The following is a 19,733-nucleotide window of genomic DNA, read 5'->3' as shown; positions in this document are numbered from 1 at the left end:
CATTCAACAGTGAGCACTTGACAGAGCAGCCACTTTCCCCATTAATTGCCGACTAAGACAAGAAAATTGAATTTTTGTCTGCTGAAGTTTAGGCAGTGGTTTCATGGGTAGAACAGCCTCAGCTGCTGTCAGCTGCTCAGTTTCTCTAAGCTGCAGAAGTGCACTGGCATACCTACACCTGCTGGTGACAGACAGCTCTTCTGAGACGGAATGGCAGCAGGTTAGCTCCTCCAAGCAATCCACAGGGCGATGGCCATGGCTTCACAAACACTGCCTAATCGTTATTCTGCTCCCAAAGGTGTTGCAGCTGATTGATACGCTCAAATTTCATTCTAGATAGTGAGAAATACCCCAAGCTATCACACAATTCTATTTGCTATCCTTGCCCAGCAAACGTTTTGCCCAACTCAGACTGTCAGGTCCATTTCTAATCACTGTAAAAGTAACATTAAGTAAATGTGGCATTTGGAGCACTTGATGCTTTATACAAGAAAAGCAGAAATCTTCACTTATTCTTCACTTGCTCTCAATCCACTGAGAGATGCATGTTTTTTCAAATGTATGGAGAAAATACACTTCTAATAAAAACTAATCATTTCAGTCATGTTACTGACCTGACTGGCAGAGGAGTGAGTTTGCTCGTAATTCATTAAAAAAAATACTAAACTTTGTCCTATGAAGAAAGCCCTTAATACCTAAACTCATCTCCCCTCAAACATCTATCATATCTTTGATCTGCTCTTATCAAAATTTCTCTTCTTGAAAGACAATTTATTTACTCATGTGTGAAGCCAATCCCAGTACAGTCATGAGTACAGTGAAACAGACATCTCCTTCTCTCTTACAAAAAAAATTATTGGAAAACAACATTCTTCAATTTACTATCAACACTTTGATAGGTACAAAGCTGAAGTGATACAATCAATCATCCCTGATTAGTTTTTGATAAAGAGAAGCACTGAAAAGTGCCAAAACCATAAAAAAACTAGCCAGGATGTTCTGCTGAGCCATTCATCCATAAGTCACTTTTTAATTTTTTGATCAGTAAATAACATTCATACAGGGACAGAAAGTGGAAAACTTTCTTTTAGTTATCCAATGATAACACACTCTGGAGAATACCTCTGTAGAATGAAAGAGCATAATGGGAAAAATGCTTCCAGTAGTGTCCAGTGTTCAAGCTGGATTTCTCATCAGAGGACTCTCAGAGGAAAGGCATCAGTTAAGACAACGCTGTACAAACTGATGGAAGAAGGAATAATTCAGGGCTACTGAACACACCTCCAATCTAGAAGGCCTCTAAATTATAAAACACAAAAGGCAAAGAAAATTCTCTAAACTACTATCATAAACTTCTCTAGTTTATAGTCTACTCCAAGCACTGTTTGCAGAGACAATATACAAAGCTGGAGAGACCTTTGAACCTGACCTGACTTATTGCTTCTTTTTTGTCTGCCACAGAAAATTGGATTCCTAAACCTCTGCTTGAGCTATCTGAAGGTAGAAGTGACCTGATATGTCCTACATGACAGAGGGTGATCATCTTGCTACCATACTTGCTTGGCTCAAGCAGCATTTCTCTTGGAAGCTTGCAACTTTCAGGTCTCTATCAGTCTGAATGCCTCCCCTCATTGTGGTATTCACAGCAGTCTAAGGCTAAGTCATCACATCCTATAAACATTCCTCATTCAAAAAGGTATTTGTGATCCACTTGATTACATTGTCCTCCTATTCAGAAAAAACTCAGAGCAGTGTGATTTGGGCTTTTTTCTTGGATTCAATTTGTTGAATGCCACACCACCAAAAGTATTTTAGCTCCTCTTCAGGCTCTGTCTTTCCTCCTCTCCCCCATTCCCCGTTTCCCAGCTCACAGCATTACACCATTACAAGGCCTCCATATACAAATGTTTACTGTGACTTTGGATGTTTAGACATAAGATTAGACCTCACTCCCCCACAACAAATATTTTGTTTTATTAGTAACTGGAAAACACTCCCAGATAGGTACAGTTTCAAGTGAACATTTTTGATAATACAGTATTTGGCATTGCATCAAATGCAAACATAATTATTTGTTCAGTTTTATGGCTATTCATTGAAAAACAAAATGTGACCGTCTGTAGCAAGAGAGCTACCTGAAACATTACCTCTATGCCCCAAGCACTGTTGTGCAAGTGCAATATCAGATTAGAGGAAAACATCAAAAGAAAAAGAAAAAGACTATGTAGGAAAACAAAAAAAGCAGGAACAAAGACTTGGGTATTTTCAATTGGTCAAACTTCAGTATTCCTCACACAGAAGAAATCTTCATTAATTCTACTGATGCTCTGCAGCACAGAGCTTTTTGGCTAAGGGTTATCTTAACACGAGGAAGACAGTTTTAAATTGCGCTATAAAAGGAGATGCTATTCCTACAAATCCACCTATTTAAAACTTCTACAGACTGCAGCCACATTCACTGCTTCCAGATATTTGGAGGGCAAGAAAAGAAATATCAGTGGGAACCAGAGTTTTGGAAAAACCTGAAATGTCAGAAGTTTTTCAAGGCAAAAGCACAGTTGTGACCAGGATACTCCTAATGAATGGCTGATAGTGTAATGCCAGCCCTCTTTAGATGGTGTCACCAGAGAATGATTTTATGATAGAGAGTTTAACTAATGATTGATATGTGAGAAACAACATACTTAAAGGACAAAAATATTTTAGTATTAGGAACGGCCTAGCAGTAGTCTGAGAAAAGTAAAACATAACCATGAAAAATATAAACATGTACAACAAATATGTAATAATAAAAAGTAAGTTTAGCACATTTCTTGTAACAGAAGTTAGAATTCAACATCTATGGCATGCTCTCCTTTCCTATCATCAAGGTTCCAGAAACCATTTGCTTTACTCTGCCATTTTTTATCAGTTGCTCTTGTTTTTCTGTGGTTTACCTCAGGGGATACACAGTAACAAAGCACATTTGTTAGTGAATGTGTCAGCTTCAAGAAACACATTGAACAGAATGAACAAATGGTTTTGATCATTTATGTGGTCTTTGGCCCTTATGGAGAGACAAAACCAAAAAGATGCTGTTCTACCAGCTCTAGAGCTAGACATTCTGGCAGCCCTCTGACCCAGGTAAAATACCTGGTCCACAGCCCCAAATGAAAACTGAAAGGACAGCAAAGTTTTGCAAATAAACATCTGACCTCCCCCAAGTAATTAATATGATTGCCTTAAGTGGATACTAGTCCACATGGATTAGAGCATTTAAAATACCAAGATTAACTTCTAACTTTCCAGAAAATCAGTTATTAATTTGTGTGCGCATTGGTCATCACAGACTAGACTTTGCTTAAACTGCTTCCCAACTGTCATTCAACTGTATTTTATTTACAGAATATTAATACAAGCTGTCCAATATGCACATTTTATTAGCTGGAGAGTCAAGGCTGAGTCTTCTTTCCAAGAATACCTTGAACCCACCTGTCAGTCACAGCATCTGGCAGCTTTATCTGCATTATATTTATATGTACATCAGTCCTAAACTTGATGCCAATAGAGTTTTGTTATATTGCATGATCAATCATAATTCAAGGGGTGGCACACCTCAGCTATTTGCAGATTAATTCTACCAGAAAGAAATTTCTGCTCAAAGGTTAAATAAATCATGAAGTATTTATACCTCACTGCAAATACCTCAGCCTATGAAACCCCAGTCTCACCCGCCTGTTCATCTTCAAAATAGGCACATTGAAGTAGAAAGATTGCAACAGAAAAGAAGTAGGGTAAAATTAATTTTGCCATCTGTAAGAGGATAAAGCAAATTAAAATCCCCAAAGTCCATATTATTTGTTGTATTTCACATGTATTTTGTGCTGGCCCCCATCCCATGAAAGTAATTTGAAATCCAGGAGCAAAGCCGGGGGTTTTTCTGAGATGTTTTTGATTGTCTTCTCCCTGCCATCAGACTGCAATAGCAAATCCTTAACATAAAATTGCACAGAGGAAGAAGAAAACCCATCAAATACTCACTGGAAAAAAAATTACTGGTTTTTTTTTACAGTTTGTTGCTTCGCTGGATATAATTTAATTGGGGGCCAATCAGCCAACTCTCGCTGTAATGATTCTGATCCTACAAGTAACTTCTTTAGCGATTAGGAGTCTATTCATATCCAATGGACTTTATTATTGCATTAATAATCCAGCAGCTCCCAGAGCAAAAGAGTAAAGAAGATAAAAACACATCCAAATAAATTCCCATCCCTCTACCAGCCTGCCTGAGCTGCTTCTTTCCTTCCTATCACAGAACACGACAGATTTGGTTCTTCACCAGTGTCAGAATTTTACATATTTGATGACTTCTTTGAGGACTTCTGGTAGATAGAAAAGGTTAGAGAACTTCATAATCTTATATTCCCACAGAAATTTCAGTTTCTAAGGAAAACAAATGTCTGTCACCTCTATTAACAACTGTCCTGTAGAGCTACTTGACTTGAGCATTTCCAAATAGTTTATAAATCAAGTTGAAGTTCATGAGAAGTCTTGATTCATTGGCCCAACATCAAGAACAGAAGTGCTTCCTGGAAAGTGCTCCATAATTCTTGACTGCAAGTACAGAATCATCTTAAAGCAATGACATTTAATGAATTATATGCATAATGTTTAAAGTAACAGGCTGCATTTTACACACAATTCAAATACCATGACCTGTGTTAACAGATGGTTCCCTGTTAGTTCTCAGTAGTGGACAAGGCATACTGTGCATTAATGACTATTTAATGAGAGCAAGAAAGAGACAGAAACAAAGAAAAACAAAAATAAATTAATGCATCTATGTATTTTTCTAATTTGTATTGCCAGAATTCATTCAAAAACTGTAGTGTGAAGAATATAGTGGGTTTCTTTTTTTTTTTTTAAATTTTTTTTTAAATGAAATAACACTATTGCAACAGATTCCACTGCATTATTTGGCCACTAAGTGTTCTTCCAGGAATAAAAAAAATGATTTTGCACAGACAAGTGGACCAGAAAGTGAAATTCTATTTACCCAGTTCTATTAAGCTGTTGCTAACTAAGGATCCTTCTCCTCTGCCATTGTTGTAAGGCCAAAGTCAAAGTAACCTCTCATGACCTACACCTCTGAACAACAGAAACATTATGGGGGTATGGCAACAATTCCAGAACAACTGTTTTCCACTCTTCCCAGGAAGGAGCAGCTCTTTTAAAAAATTAAGCAAGAATATAAAGTATAATCAAAACTGTGTCTGCAAACAACATTTGCTATGCTTATTTCCTGTTAGACATATTTTCTTTTCTTAACAGAGCTATTTTGTGGATGAATGGCAAGGCATCAGGCACTGATATTTTCCTGTTTAACACAACAGAATGTTTCCAGCTGCAGCTAGCAGCACTCACGCACATCTCCCTGGCTGACCATAATCAAAACCAAACACCTCCAAACCCTCATTTCTCCTGCAAATAATTTACTGAGAGGCAATATGCCCGCACCCAGGGCCCAGCCAACACAACTCTGAACAAGCCCAAGTTCACTTGAGCTGATCCTAAGTGCATGCTTGTATTAGGCCTAGATTATAACACATCTGTCCCAGAAAGCATTGCAAACCTTTAACAGCTCCTTCCTCCATCTATGCCCTTACACATGTACACAAAGCTGTGCAAGTTCTTCTATTGCTGGACTATAATTAGTACTAAAATGACCTGCTCCTTTCCAATCACATTAAATATAAAACCAGTTAACACCTTGTCTTTCACCTGGCATGCACCCACAGTGAAATTTAATATTGGTTCTGATTATTCTTAACCTTAGACTGCGATCTTCAGTTACTTTCCTGGATGTTACCCAGTGCCTATGACATGCAGAAGACATCCCCTGATGTACATGTCCAAATTTGTGGCTTTTAGGCCATCATCTGTTACGTTCTAAGGCCATCATCTGTTACGTTCTAAGGCAATGAATCTCTTCACTAAGAGACAAGTTTAGCCTTGCTATCACTGTTACTTAAGAAAGTCAATTTTCCAAAGCCAATGACTTTCTTAAGAGCACCTCCCCTCCTTCCCCCTTCACTGTCTGCTTGGCTCATAGGAGTTTTTGCCCACGGTAAATGAACTCCTTGCAGCCATTGACTCAACACTGTCTCCCATCCCTGCCATTCCAGGACCTTCTGTGTTTCAGCATCCCTGAAAAACAACAAAAATACCCCAGCCAACCAACAAACCAATCAAAAAACACAACTAAACAAAAAGGAATCATTGCTCATTTGGAAAAGTCTAACGTTGACCAAGCCTTGTTTGTTTGTTTTTAATTAGAATATTATGGAACTGTAAATGTGAAAATTATTATTACCATTGTCGAGGGAAAAAAAAAAGTCTATCATTACCCAAATATTTTGATAACTCATGTTATTTAACCTTGTGGATGGTGCCAAGAGACAAAATCTGTGCCTACTCAGCCTGATTTTGCTAGAGCTATATGCTGTGAATTCCTGGCAGGATTGTGTGATAGAAAGATGAGTGGTCAATATAAACAAAACCATTTGAAACAACAAAGCTGTGAGGGACAAATTCCCCTTCTAGCACACAGGTTCCACACAGGTTTAACAGAGGTCCACGATAGTCTTGGATGTTTTTACCATGGGGAGACTCTCAAGTGATAAGGAAACAATAGTTTTTTGGTGATTTGAGTGGGACTGGAGGGGAGTGAGAGGACCAAAAGAAATACTGTGGTCAATAATATTTTCTAGGTTGCACTTGCTGCAAAGTATGGCTTTCCAGAATTTCCAGTATAGGGTGCTGCTGCTGCACCTCTTCACTAAACCAAGATCAAACCAAACAAAATCCAAAGCCAATGGATATGTGTGATATTCTATTCCCCATCGTTTTACATCAAGTGAGGCTCATACTTGCCTGGGAATGGTTTCATCACTATACTAGGCAATGCTTAAAATACAGCATTTTTTCACTTTTCCTGAGTAATGAATATTTACTGTTTTACAAAAAGCAGAATCCTCAAGCTGATTTGATTATTTACCCTGACTTTCAACAGAAACAAGCAAATTTGGAAGTTTTGGAAGGGGCTTGCCTGTTTGTTTATTTTAGATTTTGTTGTTGTTTAAACATCTGATAGCACCCAGCTAGCCCTCCCTTCTTTGTGGCTGCAGACAGCAACATTCACTCCCACACACATAGCCACAAGGCTCAAGGTTGAAGGAGCTGAGAAGAAAAACACTGTATGCTGATGTGTCATGCATCTTCCCAGTCTCAAACTGACAGATAGGAAATGTTTTGCACAGGAATACTGTAGAATGTAGAAACATTCTTTTTCTTTGAATATGCTATTAATATAAATTTAAAAAAAACACAAGAAGTGAGACACTTGTCTGAAGAAGTAGGGACCCAAACTTAAAAGCCCAGCCAATATTCATGCTGCTGTGAAATAATGATTACCTTTAAAAATAAAAAAGAACCAAAAAAAAAAAAAGAAGATGTTTAAAGGCACTTTTCTTCCTTGAGCCTTTTGCTCCTTGACACAAATGATTTTTTTTTTCCTAGCTAAATCATACATATCATCTGGCAGAAATTAACCCTTTGTACACTAAAATGGCTCCCATTACTTGAAACCTCTCAGCTTTCTGATCTTTAAATGCTTGTTTCACACATTGCAAGATGATCTAGAAGTATCCCAAATTAATAGCAATAACCTGTTTACAGTAATAACAAATGAGTAAAATGAAAGAGACAGAAACAAAGGCTCTAGAGGGTGAATACCAAAAAAACTCTTCCATATAAACTCATCTCCATGTACCCCAGTAGCTGACTGTGGTTAGAAGATAGGTTTCCATCTAAAATATTTCTACTACCAGCAGTCTCTACTCCCACAAAAAAAAAAAGGAAAATAAATGGGATACTTTAAATAAATATATCTATGCATACCTATATGTATAAACTCACACTTAAAACAAACACCAGACCTTCTAATTTAATTCCAGTAAGAAACCAAAGCTTTTCCTTGGAAGTTTGCAGAGACCACATCACATGTTTTAACAGGACCGTTTGCAATCAAGCTACATATCAAAGTAGTTCAGCATCAGACACAGAGGTAAGCAGCCTTAAACATACTCCAGCAGCAACCACTTGCTCCTCTGAAAATGTGCCCTGCACGTAAGGAAAATGGAACAAGGCAGGAAAAGAAAAACATTCATCTTTTCATCATAATTCCTAGATAGGCATATGGGGAGCAGCTGAGGGAGCTGGGTTTGTTTATCCTGTGGAAAAGGAGGCTCAGGGCAGACCTTACCACTCTCTACAACTCCCTGAAAGGAGGGTGGAGCAGATGGGGATCGATCTCTTCTCCCAGGCAACCAGTGACAGAGTTAGAGGACATGGCCACAAGCTGCACCAGGGGCACTCAGGTTGGACATCAGGAAGAATTTCTTCATGGAAAGGGTATTTTAGAGTTGGCACTGACTGCCCAGGGAGCTGGTGAAGTCATCATCTTGGAGGTGTTCAAGAAAGACTGGACATGGCACTAAATGCTATGGTTTAGCTGACAATGTGGTTATTAAGTCAAACTTGATGATCTTATAGGTCTTCCCCAAATTTAATGATTCTGTGATATCAATTTTTTTCTACTGTTAAATCTAAATGATGATTTGCAAGGTGAAAAATACGTCTCCATCCTTCTTGCTTTGTAAGACTCTGTTTGTCTTAAGTGGTACTGTATCATAAAGTCCATGCCCAGAAGAGACAAGACTGCAGGGCGGTACTGCCCAAATGACAAGCTTTTAAGGAAAGGAAATTTTGGAACTGAAGAAGCGCCATGAACCAAATGTTGTTAAAGCAGTAACAATGGTGGACAATAACTAAAAACTAACAGCTTCACTCAATGACAGCACATCTGTCAGAAAATTTAAAAAAGTAGGAAAACAAACCAAAACTCATATGGTGTTAAAAAAAGAAGCAGCATAGCTACTTAACAGAAAGATTGACTGCTAAGGACTCTGTAAAACCACATTTCTGAACATCAGGCAGATATTCTGCACTGAGAGTCTGACTAACTGGAAAACAGCATGAAGACCACCTGTTACATATTTTCTATCTAATTCAAAAGAGCATTTTGAAAACAGCATTACTGTTACTCAGCCTTTCCAGGAAGGAGGATACCCCAATTCATAAGTGTTTCACTAATCAAGCCAAAAAGCCCTCCAGGGGTAACTACAATTCAGATTTTGAAGTGAATTTGGTTACATGCCCATGGATCTAAGAAAGTTACAGAATCCTCTTCTTAAAGTTCTGTTTGAAAATAGGCAAGAAAGAGTATATTCAGCTGCCCTCAGTCTAATTAAGATATGTGCTGCACCTTTCTAGAGCTAGATCTCTGTGGTCTAGGTCGGACAAGGTTTTGTGGGCTGTTCAAAGCTTACACACAATAATACATGAAATGTCATCAGCTACCACTCAAACATGAAATTGAATACATAGCTAAGAGGAGCGCCAAAACCTTATCCCATTTAGTTTGCTTTATACCACCAGAAGGTGGAAGCTGGAATTTCTTCTAAAGTAGAGGGATTTATAAAATTAAATGGGATTTAGCTATATAGGAATGATAAAAGTAAAATGAATGAAATGCAAGATGAAAATGACTGAATGAAAAAATGAATGAAATCGTTGCTAAACAGCCAGACCTGGGAAGAATATCCTCAGAAATAGATAAATAGAGCCTTAAGTGTTATAAAAAATTGAAATTTTAGCATTTTTTTCTTAAAGGTTCTGGGACTTGAAACTGCAGAAGACAGGATGGGACTCTACAATCAGTAGCTCAGGAAACCATCTTCTCTTATATTCAACTTTTACTTGTGTTTTTTAACTATTATAGTTTAAGTAAATATCAATTTCCACCTGTTTCTTATTAGCTTTTTTCCTGAAAAAGCAATTGTTCTCCCCCTACAGTTTTCATCTACTGAAAGCTGGATGTGGAGAAAGGAAATCCAGTCTATGTTACAATGGAGAAATTCACCTAATAAAACTTTGTAACATTTCTGGGATTTCAATACCTGTGTAATTGTTCACCAAGCAGCATTTACTGACCCTACTGAATCGTCTTTCTTTTGTGCTTCAGTCCAATAATGTGGCAGATTTAAAAACAAAACTAAACAAAACAAAGAAACAGAAACATTTCACACAAAAAACACAGCATATTCCAACCAGAAGGGTAAAATCTAAGTACACCCAGACTCATTAGAGCAGCCTCATTAGTGTAAACCTGAAGATTTGTTTGCCATACCAGTGATGTTCTCCAGCAGACTTAGGAAGACTCCCATAAACTACTCAGGACTTTGACAGCAGAAATATTTCAATCTTACTAGAAATATTAAATGATTTATAGTTAATAACCATTGCTGAGCAGTGTTCTTTTCACCTTTAGCTACAAACCTCTTTTCTACAAGTATATTACTTTCATGTATTTTATGATGATTGTCTAGAAAAAAATTGACCTTCATGAAACAGGTGCCTTTGCAAATCATCACATATGAATGGTTCTTTAAGCCACATCAATGTTTCTTCACTTAGACAAAGTTTAAATAAAAATCAACCTACAAAAACAACAAAGATTAAATATTATTGTATGTACACACACATTCAGTTGCTACTTAGAGTTCCAAGATAAGGAAGAAAGGCACTCCATGGACTCAAAATATCTCACCAGATTACTAAAGGACCCAAAAGACCCCCTTGGATTACAAAATCTGGCAAGGTGGGGGAAAAAAGCCCACCTGTGTATGCCAAGGAATATGTATAATGGATACAACCCAGATGGCTACAACAATAGCAGAATAAATTGTGAAAGCTCATGCAAAGAATTGCATGGAAGCCCAAACTTTTTTTTAAATGTGATTTTTATCTGAATTTTTGTTTCTTTACAAAAGGAACACCTGTGGCCTGAGGAATGGGTATAAAGTCTGTGTTATGAAGCTTTTCAGGAGGTAGATGCACAAATTGCAGGAAAGCACGCTGATTGCAGAAGGATGCCTGGGCAACCACTGATGCTACAGAACTGATACTCTGCAAAGGGAAGGGAAAGCACACAGAAAAATCTTGTTATCCTTAAGGTGAGATGCAAAACTGCTGGGAAAGAGGAGATGCAGACTTTTTCACCCTTGGGAGCCAGAAGTCTATGGGAGGGCAGTGCAGCCTTTTAATAAGTGGTAAGATTACACTATTCTAAAGTAGTCCTTCATAATCATGGATTTACTAGGCATACATCACAAAAAAATAATTACACAAACTTGAGAGAAGGGAAAAAACCAGCACATGGCAAAACCCCAAACAACAAACCCAGCATACAGTTCTAACCTCAAAGATATTCTCAGATTATTTTGTAGCAACCAGTCACACTAAATCACATCAGTTCCCCTAAAAAGGAAGAGTTTTAAAGTAAAAAATTAGAACCCCTATCTTAAAACACCAATTCACATCTCTAATATTTCAGGATTAAATTGCAAGGGTCCTTTGTACCTCACAACCCCCTAATTCAGGTAATTCATGGCACAGAACTCAACATCAGCCACGACACCCAGCAGTTTGCCACATCTGAATAAGATCAACGGGGCTGGAAATTTCTAAGCATGTAACAAATAGTGATTGCTTCTTAATCACAATATTTGATGCTTGCACTGCTTAATGCAAGACGGCGTGGAGAGCTGTCAAGTAAAGCTGTAGGATCCAGCTGAATTCACATTAAGCTTCATTCATGTATGTGAATTTATATACAATGAACATAATTATATATGGAGAACATGAAGTGCTCCATATATACCACATTATCAATGTTATAAATTAAATTTTCATCCAGATGTAGTCTGCACATATTGATGCTCACATTGGACTACTGACAAGTCTGTTCCCAGTTCCTCCACTGAGCAGAACTGAAGCTACCCAACAGAAGTAAAGATGTATCATCCTGTCTTTATACACTCCATGCCCAGAGCCGAACCAAGACACTCCCCTGTTCTCTCTGTCTGCTAATGTCTCTGAAAAGCCATCAGAGAGGACCACCATGTAGCTAGCAGCTGTTTCTTAGACATCTTTAAATGAAAGATTTTCCCTTTTTTAAGGTATAGGGATGATAAACACGACTAGAAATATTCTGAAGAGTCCAAGCACAGTGGGAGGGAGCAGAAGACATGGCTGTGCTGAGAAGTGCATCCAGCTGCTGAGCCTGCAGGTGCATCTGGAGTAGATGGACAGGATGAAAAATTAGAGATGTTCCTGGGCTGGATACATGTGAGTAATGAGGGAAGTTTGCAAAAATAAATCAGAGAAAAACATGCTTGGATAAGATCAGTCTAGAGCAAAATAAGACAAACAAAGGAACGAAATCACAGTTGAGATCTCAGTGATGTGAACAGGAAGTAGAAATAGGAGACCCCAAAAGAGAGAAAGCAAACTATGAATAAAAACTGGCATTGGATCTAGAGTGAAAAATTATGAATATCTAGAAAAAGTGGCAATAAGAATGGCAAGTGTGAAAGAAAACAGTCCAACTTTAAAACAGCAGGCCAAAGGTTAATAAGGGAATTGAAAACTACCATATAATTTTCCAGTTCCCCCTCAAAAAATCTACATCTGGGAATAATTCACACCACAGTTATGAGAGCCTGAGAAATAAGCATGAACACTGCAAACCACAAAAGAGTAAAATTCACTATCTTTTCCAGAGATTGTGATTTATAAAGGCTCCGGATATTCAGAAGAATGGGGTGGTAAGGAGGAGCATTTCACAGGTGCAAAACAGCTACTTTCCTTAACTCAAACACATCCAACTTTCCATCCCTTCAGCAACCAAATGCAAACATGAATGCTGTAGGTCTTGAGCAGGGCACTGTGGAAGATAAAAATAGTTCTGCCTACAACAAACACTTGTCTCTACAAGCTCTGAGCATGGCAATTGAGAAGCACGAGGCGCACTTTCCATTTCCTAACAGAATTTCACCTCACATGCTCAGCCACTTGCAGATTAAAAGTAGCTGTCTTACAGCTGTGCAGCTAGTGAGAGGATTAAAGGAACACATAAAATCCTCACAAAGATACTTGTCAGTTTAGGATTCTCCAGATACAGCTCATCCCCAAAAAAGCCACAGTGAACAACATGTGGCAATATGAAAAACAGAGCAGAAGAGGGGAAAAAATTTTGCAAAATGCCCATAACTAAAGTAATGCATATTGTGAATATGCAAATATGTTCTATTTCATATCAACTCTAAAGCAGCATACAAGAGCGGAGCATTAGAGAATTGTGCCACAGAAGGTTTAGGGGAGATACAGGTGTTTGAAATAAAAAAGAATGGCTCTCTAAATGTTAAATTGGAAGAAGAAGCAAGAGCAGACACCAAAGAATGACTTTTTTCCATGCTTTTGCCAATGTGCATGATCATATACATTCTCTACTGCTACTGTAGAGAATGCCAAAATTTTATTTTTTTTTTTGGATCTCGATGAAGTGCTGTCACAACAGCAGGCCAGTGAGATAGAAGGGCACTCAAAACTGCAGTCACACTTTAAGCTCAGTAACCATTCTGTTATTCTCTGATATCTTCCATTTTATTAGAGAAATGTTTCCACATGGAAATGACTTATGTGTGCAAGGAGAAGCCTCTCTCCGGAAGAAGATTATAGCAATATATCAAAGAAAACCCTAAAAAAAGCAACTGGTTGGCCAAAAGAACAGTCTGTCCTAGTTCAACCTTTATTTTATTTTCTTTTTCCTGTTTCTTTTAAATAGTAGAGAGATACATACAAAAGAAAGGAGTCAAAAAAACTGCAGTGAGAAACAGCAACAAGGAGCACTGCAAGGAAAGAAAGGTTAATTACAGCACAAGAAAAGATGCAAGGAATGTGAAGAATGCCAGCAAGTAAATAAATCAATAATCTACAGTCATCATCTACATTCCTGAACTACCTTGAAAGCAAGGATATCTACCCTTAACATTCCTGAAAACAGTAGTGATTTTCAAGGAAGACCCCCCTCTGCTTCATGCTCGGTTTCTGCCAGCACCTTTCTGTCAACAACTGATTACAAGGGAACCTTTCCAAAGGGAGCCTGTATTACCTCCTACAACAGTTTTATTAATACAAGCTTGTGAATACTTTGGGACAGCCCAGAAAAATTAACAAGCCAGAATTAATGCTGTGATCATGGCACTTAGTTGAAAAAAACCTCAAGGTCATTGTCAAACAACTGCAGAAATGATGCACTATTTTTCCCCCTCAACACTGCTCTCTAAAACATACTGGAGCCTAGCAGCTCATGGAATAACAGTACAAATCAATAAAGCCAGTGACTAATGTGGTTTTACAGATATATTTCTTCACAATGGTATAAACATACTATAAAATAGGAGTTTTACAGAGGAAATGGAAGCTGAGTGAGAGAGATGAGAGAATCTAAAAGTCAAGATGCAACAAGTTGGAAACAAATAAACAAAAAAACACTCACAAAAAAACCCCAGGCATATATACCAAACAACCAAAAAAAGCCCCAGCCAAACCCAAACCTTGAAAAGAAAACCTAACATCCCCAATAAAAGTATATAAGTAAGATCAAGGATATGCCCTCAATAAGGTGACATAACAGAAATGGACCTGCAGAACAAAATGGTGGGGGACCTTACTGACATTTTGTGGAAGGTTACTGAGCTTCCAGTAGTTGTTGAGGTAACTAACCTGGTTTAGTTTAGTCCATAAGAGAATCTAGATTGAGCTGGTTTCAACACAAAACATCACAAATGGGAAACAACAGAAGTACAATTCAGAAGTGTAATCCTGAGCCAGTGCTAACATAGATTTACCTGAAGTTGCTATATGACTCTGATGGTACATATAAAAATACTTCTAAGCCCAGTTTCAAACAAACAACAACAAAAAAGAAAGGGAAAGGATGATTCCATGAGCACTGCTGCTTAGAAGACCACTTTTGTCTATAAAACACAGCAGTTTTTCTCCAAAAATTACTTTACTACAAAAATTGTAATGTACAAAACCCACGACAAATCATCATAGAGAATAATTTCTAAATTGGATGTGCAGAATGCTTTTGCAACACTTGCATTTGCAAATGAAGCTGATACAATACGATTAGGTAGCTGGGGGCATCTTTTCACGGGACTGAAGAAATTTCTAAATGAAGTGTAGCAATTAAAACAAGTCTATTTTCAATGCCATTTTACTTCCAAAGTGGGGGTGGGGGAATGAAGACTCCACCACCAACTGTCCTCAATAGGTTTTATGGTCATCTTAAAATAATAGATGCAATATATATATATTTAAAAAAGCCAAACAAAACAAGAGAGAAAGCATGGTGTACCTGTATGTTGTTCTTCAATCCAAGCTTGCAGATACATGAAGAGGAGTAGACCAGCTACTCCAAACAGCAATACAGACACGAAGACTTGTCTTAGGTTCATGACACTACAAGGGGTCTTCTCTTCAGCTTTCAGAAGGACTCATTGCTCACTTTTCTGAAGTCTTCAGCCTGCCTGCATCTTCTTGCAGAGATGTCTTCCCCAGAGACACCCACCTGGAATAACAAGAGAGGGAGGTTGTTCTCGTGTTACACTTTTATTCTTCACCAGAGACCGTGTTAACAGCATACTATATACAAGCTGGAACCCTTCAATGCTTATATTTCTGCCTACAGTCTCAATGTTCTTTCTACCCCCAGATGACCTCCAAGCAGATGCGCTTCTCAAAGTGGCTGAAAAGACCCTTCCACCTCCAGAAGAGCAAACATCACCTGCCGTCATGACAGAGGGAGGTGATGACCCAAATGAGGTCACTGGGTGTCACACCAATTCCCCACTCTGCCCACCAACCACCACAGCTGGGAAGCTACAGCAAGCAGCTGGAGCCTCCCAGGTGGCTGGGTCACACTCCAAGAGGCTGCTGGGTGATGGGCAACCCAGCATCTCTGCTTCTGGACTGTGTAATCATGTGTCCTTAAGGATGGGTCACCCCACAACACAGCCACTCGGCTCACCAAGCCCCAGCATCGGTTCAGCCTGTGCATCGAGGAGTCATACAATGATGTTCACCCCCAAATATGAACCCAAGTTGAGTTTTGCAGGATTAGAAAATGTCAGCATAAGATGGTATCAGTAAAAGAGCAAAAAATTAATTAATGGCTCATCTTTTTATTCTGCTCTGTTTTGCAATACGGAGAGGGACTTGTCAGGAACTCAATTCTTGCCACAAAGTTTAATGGAAATGAGTTCAACTGTAAAAACTTATCAAAAAGATTTCGTTATTGAACAGCAATGGGCCCAGAGAAAGTGATTTACCTGATACCCTCCATGTGCCACAAAGGGGTCATAAAATTCATTTTACAAAATCAGAACATGGATCACTAGAGGACAGCTCCTTAACCTGAATAAGAATGTGCTCACTTTGAAAGTGCATTATTAGAAGCTGAAGAGCTGTTGTTGCAACAGGCCTGGACAGCAAAACAAAATGCATTAAAATTCAACATAATGGACACTGTTGCCAGTACATATGACAGGAGTGTCTGATGAACTAACCCATAGAATTCTAGGAAAAACTCAAGCTTTTAAAGGAATACAGCCAACTGGAAGATATTTGAAAGATAAATCTGTTAAATACACAGAAAAGAAAATGCAGCCACTTAACAGTTATTCTGAATCATACAAGTACTCCATATTCCACAAGTTTGTATTTTTTAATAACTCAGCACTGTTACATCTATAATTGCTGAGTTCCTAAAAATACAGTACACATAAAGCTTAGCAGGAACTCCCATTAAGAACGGCTGTTGAATGAACAAAGTAACTATGTTAGAAAGATGCAAAAGATCTCAAGAACAACAAAACTGTTCAGGACTTTTCATATGTTATTTCAATTCCATGCCATTAAACTATACACGTCTCTTAAGCACAAACTTGCCTGCAGAAAATGTAAGCCACGGTTTAAATATTAATCATTTTATGTGTAATTGTTCTGTAGAAGACAGATAGCTAGACATTAACAGAATGTAAATGTTCTGTCTGAAGTTTTTTTCTAAGGGTCATGAAGCAACTGGTTCAAACCATGCACATGAAAGGAAGGTGACAGAGGCTTTATTCTTAAGCTTGCCCTTTCTACTTTGATTCTACAGAGAGGGAATTTCATATGTGTTATATACAAGTACCTGTTTGCAGCTATTTTGATGATGCACAGGATTGGAAGGAAGAAGTGAAAATTGGGCAAAAACAAAGAAAATGCTTGGGGAATGCTGAGAAATGCTTTTTGTATAGGTGTGAGTAGTGGAACCTCCTTTCACCCAGATCTTCTTCAGCTGTTATCACTTGCACCTTTTTTTCTTACAGTGCTCTCAGCACTCTCAGACTTGCAGTGCTCTTTATCTATGCTACAAAGCTACTTAGGGCTTTGGATCTAATGTCAATGCTGCAGGAAATGCACTGTTTGCATGTCTTTAGAAGTCACTCTGCTTATGAGACAGAAGCTTCCCAGCATAAGCAGTGCTTCAAGAACCACCAGTCATAGAATTGACGAATACAAACCTCTTCTGTTTCCCACAAACAAAAGCTGTGTTGTTCATGTAACAGGACATTGACAGCATCTGGATTAGGAGGAAAAAAAGCAGCAAATAAAAAAATATGAGGGTCTGAATATATCTTTGAAATTAATTACTTAAATTAGAGGTACTAGAAAGCAGGAATCAGTTTCTTGGTGTTTGGGATTTGCAAGTTTCTCTCATAATAAAAAGGTGAGGAATCCAGACACGCACAGTGATAGTGCATGCTTCCAAATAAGCCCACTTCTGTGATGTTGCTTTCTTCTGTCTCTGACTACACAAAGCTCCCATATATTCAGCCCCTCTTTCTGAAAAACAGCATTCTTGAGTGGGCAAAGAAAGCTTTCTCAGGCCACAAGGAAAGCTTTCTCAGGGCGATGCTGAAAGGAAAGTATCTCGCACCACATCTCTATGAACATTTCTGACACTTGTAGGCTGGCACTGCGGCTCTCTCCAGCCACTTGCTCTCATTCTCCCTGTTTGCCCAGCTCTTGCCACCACCATGAGCCCTTTCTGACCAAGTTTAACCAAATTACAGCCCACAAAGAATTTACCCAAGAACGGTGCCAATGGTTTTTCCTTTATCCATAGCTGGTATCACACACATCCATGACCCGTGACAGCGTAGGATATAGAGCTGACCTTGCCCAAACACCATTGTGGCTGCATGCAGCACCACCTACAAGCCCTGAAAGGTGATGATGAAAATGCACAGTAAAATAAGGAGCACTTTTAAGCAATTTAACCTGTTAATAAGAAAACAGATGTTTTTCTACTAGGTTAGTTTTGGTTTTGAGTGGAAAGAAGTTTGTAAAAGGAAACAGCAGTTCAAGATGTTTTTCTTTTTTTTGTTTTGAACTACCAAACACACCCTAAGGCAGATTCACTCCACCAGCACAGTCACTGTAATTATCTTTGTATCAACAGTTTACACACTGCTTGCAATTAGTTTAATTTATTTAAATTTAATTTATATGAAATTGTGTTCTTCATTTACATGTTGACTAAGTTCTAAGATTAGTTTTAAACAAGAGTAAGATTACTTTAAATTAAGACTACCAATTTTAGCTCAGGTTAGAATCTAAATACATCAAACCCAACTATTCTGCTACCTTATAAGATTTTAAAGGCTTTTCAGCTTGAATGAGTAGTTTAATTTATTTAACACAGTGATTTGTAACCCCCATAAGAAAAAATTACAGTGACATTTAAAAAAGTCTACGTCTGTGAGTCTTCTAGAAGAACTTGAAAAATGGCTGCACAACACTGACAAATTTGCTCCTTTTGTATTAAAAAGCAATGGTCGTGGATTACACTCTCAGGCAACCTGGGCAAGAGGAAAACCTGCAAATACTCCTTAATCAAGATAAATGCTTTCTCGTGGCCGTGAAAAGCCAAGAAGCAGTTACTTTCAACCCAAGTATTTTCAAAAGAGATCACCCATATCCAGACAGAGGTTCAGCATCCCTACTTAACCTATGAATTTTTTTTTTTGCTTCTAGTTCTGGGTGACATGGCTTTCCTGGGTGATAGCTTGACCATCCTTGCTGGATAGTTCTTGCTATGAGGGAACCAATGTGGCCTGAGAAACTGCTCTGTGCCTTCCACCTATGCTGAACTAGATTCCTGCTTTTGCCCAACAACATCTCCATCTCTTTGGGATGTATGGACCCCAATGTCCCCACCTGTTTGAACTCAAGCTATGCACCCCAAAATTTCAAGTTCTTTTGAGTACTGGAGGGAGACTACTGCATGTCCTTATCCATCATGGAGAAGCAGTAAATCTGGCAGACAATAGCACTATGTGCCTTAGATGACAAACAGTAAAAATTTAGAAATTTTACAGGTCTATAGTCATTCACTTCTGAGTCCAAATTGTTTAACATTTGTCAAATATTAAGAATTTCAAGAATCCTCATTCTACTGATATAAAAGCCTTGCAGTTTCCCCATTGTGTTTTGGGATCAGATAGGTACATTCCTGTACAGAGCCAACAAGCACAATTGATATAACACAGTCACCCAAAAATGGGGAAAAGTGTACCTCCTGTTTTTGGCATGATTCCTCCTTTCAGTACATCATCCAACTTTTTCTTGCTTTCAATCAAATATACCTGCAGCTAAGGAGAGGCACCTCAGCACTC

General features: G+C 38.3%; 1 protein-coding gene across 1 annotated transcript in view; it reads right to left on the bottom strand.

Annotated features, from left to right (window-relative positions):
* Positions 1 to 15,467, bottom strand: part of CHST9 (carbohydrate sulfotransferase 9) — a gene marked incomplete at both ends in the record, with an annotated part of 79,025 nt that extends 63,558 nt beyond the window's left edge. Inside the window, one exon of the mRNA XM_084216541.1 lies at positions 15,368 to 15,467. Within this exon, the coding sequence (XP_084072667.1) occupies positions 15,368 to 15,467 (100 nt within the window). The remainder of the gene's footprint in view (positions 1 to 15,367) is intronic.
* Positions 15,468 to 19,733: the final 4,266 nt, after the last annotated feature.

Source organism: Fringilla coelebs (genome assembly GCF_963513975.1).
Source record: "Fringilla coelebs genome assembly, chromosome: 1".
Lineage (NCBI taxonomy): Eukaryota > Metazoa > Chordata > Aves > Passeriformes > Fringillidae > Fringilla > Fringilla coelebs.
The sequence above is the reverse complement of the archived record's forward strand: the minus strand, read 5'-3'. Positions and strand labels throughout refer to the sequence as shown.